This window comes from Athene noctua, chromosome 1 (assembly GCF_965140245.1).
Source record: "Athene noctua chromosome 1, bAthNoc1.hap1.1, whole genome shotgun sequence".
NCBI lineage: Eukaryota > Metazoa > Chordata > Aves > Strigiformes > Strigidae > Athene > Athene noctua.
In genome coordinates this window covers 101953534-101959619 of record NC_134037.1, presented here as the reverse complement: position 1 = coordinate 101959619, position 6086 = coordinate 101953534, and the positions used below count along the sequence as shown (strand labels likewise).

General features: G+C 50.3%; 1 protein-coding gene across 1 annotated transcript in view; it reads left to right on the top strand.

The window, feature by feature from the left end:
* Positions 1–2368: 2368 nt before the first annotated feature.
* Positions 2369–6086, top strand: part of EML4 (EMAP like 4) — a 166695-nt gene continuing 162977 nt past the window's right edge. Inside the window, exon 1 of the mRNA XM_074897121.1 lies at positions 2369–2598. Coding sequence (XP_074753222.1) covers positions 2574–2598 — 25 coding nt within the window. The 5' untranslated portion in view covers positions 2369–2573. The remainder of the gene's footprint in view (positions 2599–6086) is intronic.

Here is a 6086-nt window from a genome sequence, read left to right as displayed (position 1 = left end):
AATTCAGATAGCATTCAGAGCTTGGCTTAGACTGAAGGTAATGTAAGAATTTAAAAGCTGGAGTTTGCTATATTTTGTTAATTCCTCTATAGCGTTTGTTTTTCAGAAATTCCTAATTAAGAAGTCAGAGATAGACATCCTTGGTTTTTTAAATTTCCTTAATTTTATTCAGTTCCTTAATTCTGCAGCAGTTATAGAGCTTTATTTTTTAAAATGTTGGTACCAAGTTTAGGTTTTTAACAGTACTTGAGTAACAAACTCTTCTTCAGTTTAAGGTAAGATTACGGAGAACTAGCTTTCTTTGCAGCTCTTAAACTTTTTATGTACTTTTGCGCAAGCTCTGGAGGACCCAGATAATAAAAGGTATTCATTCATGCTCCTAACCACTTTTAGTAGGAACTAAACATCTGACGTGTTGTTGTCTTCACCTCTGTGCCTCAGTTTCGTGTGTATAAAAGAGGCATCACTACTTACAAACCTAAAGATGTTTGCAATAACTCACTCACGGTCTGTCTGAAGGATGGTCCTGCTGAGAGCTCAAGAAGGCGCTGGGCATGCCTTTTGTTTGTTTGGGGCTTTTTTGTTTAACAAAACAGCATACTGAAGTACACAAGACCCACCTGAAGAATTTACATAAAGCTTCACCTCAGAGGGAACGAGCTGTTTTCTGAAGGAAACTGTCCATAGGCTCAGAATTCCCTGGACATTTTTTCTAGCTAGAGATTTGTATCTCTGTATTCCCAATGCTTTAAGCATCCTGGAAACCTGACCTGAGGCAGGTAATGAATGGGGGATGGGGAGATGGGACTGGAGCTGTAGTGACTTGCTCTTCTTGTTTTTGTCTGTGAAAGAAAGCATTTTTGAGGGACTTGTTGCTGGAGTGACTGCAGCACTCTTTGCCATGGAAGTAGGCTATATAGAGTCATTCTACAGCAAAAAAACCCATGAGCAGCTAGGATGTCTAATACCTGCTAATAATTAAGAACTAGAAAGAATAAGAACCAAGAAACTTAGTGGCTAATGATGTCCCATTTATATAGCAGATCGACTGAAAGACATCTCTTTTGACAAGACTGCAGGATGTATGGATTATTTACTAGTTTACAGGCAGCCACACTCAAATTCATTGCTGTGGCAGCTCTTCAGTAAAATCTACTGGACATCAGGTTTAGATGAAAAATTTCAAGGCGTTTTCCTCTAATGTGAGCAAGCATAAACCTCTCAGGTTTATTTTATATTGCAGATCAGCAAGATAACGATGCTTTTGCCTGAGCGGACGGAAGGTGCTGGGGAAACTGGATGCTGCTACAGCCAGGTCTGTGCTGCTCTCCAGCACCACGTTTCCCCCCAGGCCTGTTTAAACAACATCCAGAGACTGTCATCAGAGGGCACGGCTGCAAATGCCAGGGCCATGCTCAGGAGGCAATTATCCCTTTCTCTGTACGACCGCAGCACTAGCACTTGAGTGCATTACAGGAAAAGACTTACAGCAAAACAGGATGTTGCAATGGGTACGTAGCTTTTCCTGACCAAGGGGAAAGCACTGCATCACACAACTTGATGATGTTGCTTAACATACGAAACACTCTTGGCTAAGAGATGAGATGGTAGGCAGCATGGCTGACTTGAATTTCTGGTTCTACTTCGTATTTTCCCTCGTCACCAAGCACATGGCTGGAAGTTGCAGGAGACAGCAGGGAGCGTGGCTGACTGGAAGTGGAAGGGAGAAGCCGCCTATACACAGCTATGAGAAACATAAAGTTACAGAAGTGACAATTCCTCCGGCTTAATATCCAGCGAAGAAAAGCTTCCCCAAACTAGTTTGAACGAACGTTTTTGGCCTAATCTAAGAAAATCTCTGTTTTGATTGCTGGGATCATCGTATTAAATCGCCCAATTAACCCTCCCACAAACTGCCCGAGAGTATAACCTTCCGACGGCACATCGCGATGTTATTCCTAACCGGCTTATCCTGGGGAAGGTGTGCTGGCACAGACCGGGACCTGGCACCGGTTCCCCCCATCCCCGGTGCCGCTAGCCGAGAGCTGCGCCCCCCCCCCCCTCCTCCTCCTCCTCCCCCCGGGGGCCCTTTGCCACCCGCGCTCCCGGTCCAGCAGCTGCCCGGGCCGTGGCGGCGGCGGGAGACACGCAGGCGGCGGGGGCTGGGGGCTGCCCGCCGGCGGGGCCCGGGCCCGGGGCCGCCCGCAGGGGAAGCGGCGGCTGCCAGGGCGGGCGGAGTCGGAAGCACGACAGCGCGGGGCGCTGGGGCGGCGCTGGCGGCGGCGGGAGGAGCTCGGCACTAGCTGCCGTGCTGGGTCGCGGCGCAGGGACGGAGCCGGGCAGCGCCGCCGCCGGCCCCGCAGCAGCAGCAGCAGCAGGAGGAGGAGGAGCCGCCGGAGCCGCCTCCCGCCGCCGCCGAGCGCGGGGAGCCGCCGGAGCCGCTGCCCCGGGCGGCTGGTGAGCGCCGGGCTGCGGCGCTGCCGCCTGCCGCCGCTCCGCGGGTGAATGAACCTGTCCCGGCCGGCGACGGCGGCTTCGCCTCGGGCTGCGGCACCGGCCTCCCCCCGCACAAAATGGACGGTTTCGCCGGGAGTTTGGGTGAGCGGCGGCGGGAAGCGTGAGAGAGAGAGGGCGGGACGGGACGGGGCGAGTGTGCCGGCAGCCGCCTCCCCGCCCGCCCCGCCGCGGGGCCGGGGGCGCGCACCTGCGGCCGGGGGGTGCGCTCGGCGGGGACCGGCCCGGCGGCTGGGGGCGACGCGGTGCCGGCCGGGCCGGTGCGTGCAAACGCCGCCCGCGCCGCGGCGGGCGGGAGGGAGGGGATGCCAGCGCGAAATCTGGTCAGCTTCAAACCATCTGTTGAGAGAGCCCCGGCTGCACTTGCCTCCTTTGTTCTTCCCTCGCCGTGGGCTTGCGCTTCCTCCGAGTTAGTTGCTTGGGCTGTTGGTTGTGGGTTTGTTTTGTTTATCGTTTCTTTTTTAGTGTTGCGATTTTACTTTTCGTCCCCCACTTTTGCTCCGAGGGTGGGAGGGTCCCCGACCGGGCGCCGCGGGCCTGGGTGCCGCCGCGGGAGCCCCGGTTCCGCGCTGCCCCGGGAAGGCGAGGAGCAGCTCTGCCCGTGGCCCGGCCCGGCCGTGCTGGCTCGCACGCCGCGGAAGGTGGGAGCCGTGGCCGTGGCCGCGTCAGAGGCGGCGGCGGGGGGGGCGGTCGTCGCCTTCCCGGTGGGCGCGCATCCCTCGGTGTGCCCCGGCCGCTCGCCTGGCTCCCCGAGCGCCGGGCTCCTCTGCCCGCAGCTCTGGGGTGCGATCGCAAATGTTTATCTCTTGCTTAGTCAAACAGTCCCAGAAAAGCGGTAGGCTGCGTTCTCTTCGGTTTTGTTAAGGCTGCGGCAGATTGTCGCCAGTTTCTTTAAGAAAAAATACTTCGCCAGCCCGCTTTCTGAATGATTTGGAGGACAGGCTGCATGTAGTATGAAGTCATCCTGATTAAAAGTGTGAACATGCATCCAAATGTCAGGATTGTAAAGCCTGTGCATTCCTGTGTCTTTTCTGCAAATCGTGAGGGTAACGCCGGGCCGAGCGTTCCCGTTCCGCGGGGCGCCCACCTGCCGCTCCCTTCGGACGCCGCCTCTTCGCTCCCCGCGCCGCTGCAGCTGGGCAGGCATTGCGTGATCGGGCTCACTCCATCCTTTGTAGAAGAATAAATCCGGGCCTCTAAAAAATTAGATTAATTTGTTTTTACAGCACTCCTGTGAAATCTGTAATAATAGTGAATAGTTCTCAATTTTCTGGAAAAATTGACTCATTTAAATGCTTCTAAGTGTGATCCTAACCTTTCAAGGTTTTTGAAATGTCAGCTCCAGCATTTTGGGCACCTGTCCAAGCCAAACTGGTGCACCGTAATTAACAGTACGCTTTGGTAGTTTGGCTCTTTGCCTGATACGCTCGCCTTGCTCAAGTAACTTCCATGGTCATTTTATATCCGACGATCAAAAAGCGAGACACGGAGGAATTGTACAGGTTCTGTTCCCGGTTTTCAGAGGGAAGATTGTGCCTGTGGGTGACATATGCAAATACTCCACGGTTAATATTTATGAACCTCTTTACCCAGTAGTGGAACTGATCACCATATCAAAGGCCACCGATTTTGCTTTTAACTCATGCGGTATTGGCCCCGCTGAGGTCGGTATTTAGAAATAACCGTTTTCTGTTGGAAGTGGAGAAAACCCTATTATTTTGAAATAACAAAGCATCATTTTCCTGTGTGGAGGTTGCCGGCTGTTCAATGGCGCGGGCTGGTTGAGTGGCCCAGCACCTTGCTCTTTGGAGCATCCCGTTTGCCTTATTAAGGGAGGCTCCATCTGGACCTTTAATTTGTTTCGCTGTTTGGTCGGGAAGGCACTGTAATTTTATTAAAATTTAAAGAGGATTAAACCCAGCTCAATCTTTTCAACTGTGTATCATGATATTCGCTGTTAGTTGGCCTTTGGTTTTGTTTTTATGGCAAGCACTGGTGCATGGTGGTTTTCTGGACTTGGCCTGAGGTGAGGGCATTCCAGAATCTTTAGCTTTGAAGTATGAAACTTGATGTAACTTTCTTATTTTCAGGTTTGAATCGTGCTGCTTAGTCCTCTTCTATATTTGTAGTCACCTGTTGGTAGCTTTAGCTGCTAACAAGCATGCAGCGTTCACAAAGATGTGTGAATTGTCCTGACTTATTTTTTTTAAACATCTCTAATTAAAATCTAATGGCTTGAATTTAATTAGCTGTCTGCTAAACGTCTTTTAGGAAGGCCATAAATTAATGTAATTTAGAATGAAATGTAAAAATTAATTAAAAATATGGTTGGCAAAACTGTGCTATCTATGTATGTGCATGCTCTACCAGTCAAGCGAGCTTATTAGAGAGCAAGTTGTCCTTTTAATGCCTTTTGTCATTATCTGGAAGGCAGAATGTTATTACAGATTGTGCCCTCCAGCACAGGCAGAAATACCTTCTTACATGTCTCTTGTAGTTGAAAATACTTCATGCAGCTGTTTTCTTTTGGCTTCCACATTGAAATTTTTATGAGAATAAACAGATGAAAGAAACCATTTTATATGTAATTTAGAAAATTGTTTCGGTTATTGGTTTAGTAAATGCTTATGTAGCACTCTATTTAAGAGTATATGATTACTGTATACAGTAAAAAAAAAAAATCTATGTAGGATGAGTTAACTTGCACAGCCAGTGCACTTGCACAGAAATAGGTATTGATTTACTCTTTTGATAAAGCACTGAGTTATTTCACGTTTGCTGGGACTTCAGTACCTTTCGAATATCACCAGTAGCAAAGAGGTTATTGAATCCCATTTATTGTCTCAAGTAGGATAGTCATACCTTGCATTTGGACATTTCCAACATGATGGTTGTCAGAGGGCTCAATGGACTTTGGCCACCTGCTTTTTCAGATGCATCCCTTGAAGTGAGAGAGTGTGCTTCTGAATGGGAAAAAGAAGTCCAGGAACTTGGACTTAGCGCCTGGGCTCCTGCTTCACATGCCCTGGCCGAGACAGGAGCACAGCATGGGTGTCTGGCTCTGCCAACTTCTCCCCTGTCTTAGGGTACTGTTCAGAACAACCTGAAGGCGGCAGCTTCAGGGAAGACAAAACACTCTTAATTCCACCACAAGAATCAAGCAGAGAGTTCTGCCAAAAAGGAAACACCAGAAAACCCATGTGGGAAGTAATACAGCCAAGCCTGTCGGTGAGGGTCATCCTGCTTTAGCCTGCTCTCCTCTTGGTGCTGCACCATGGCCCCATATCTCTTCCACCCTCACACTGGTGCCTGTGAGCCCATGGTTCAGAGATGCCCATCAGAGAGGCTGCAGGATTGTAGGAGACTGACAGTTTTGCTGCAATAATTTTGATTTTTGCATATAATCGTGGGTTATATTAATTTACAGCCTTCCTGCTTGCCCCAGCTGTTTTGATGATTTTCTGTCTAAATTTGCTCGTTAGAGGGTAGGAGAAGTGGGACAGGTGGTGGGAGGGAAGCGGTAGGAGGCCTTGGCTGAGGGTAGGTGGGATGTGGTGGCACTGTGTATAGCT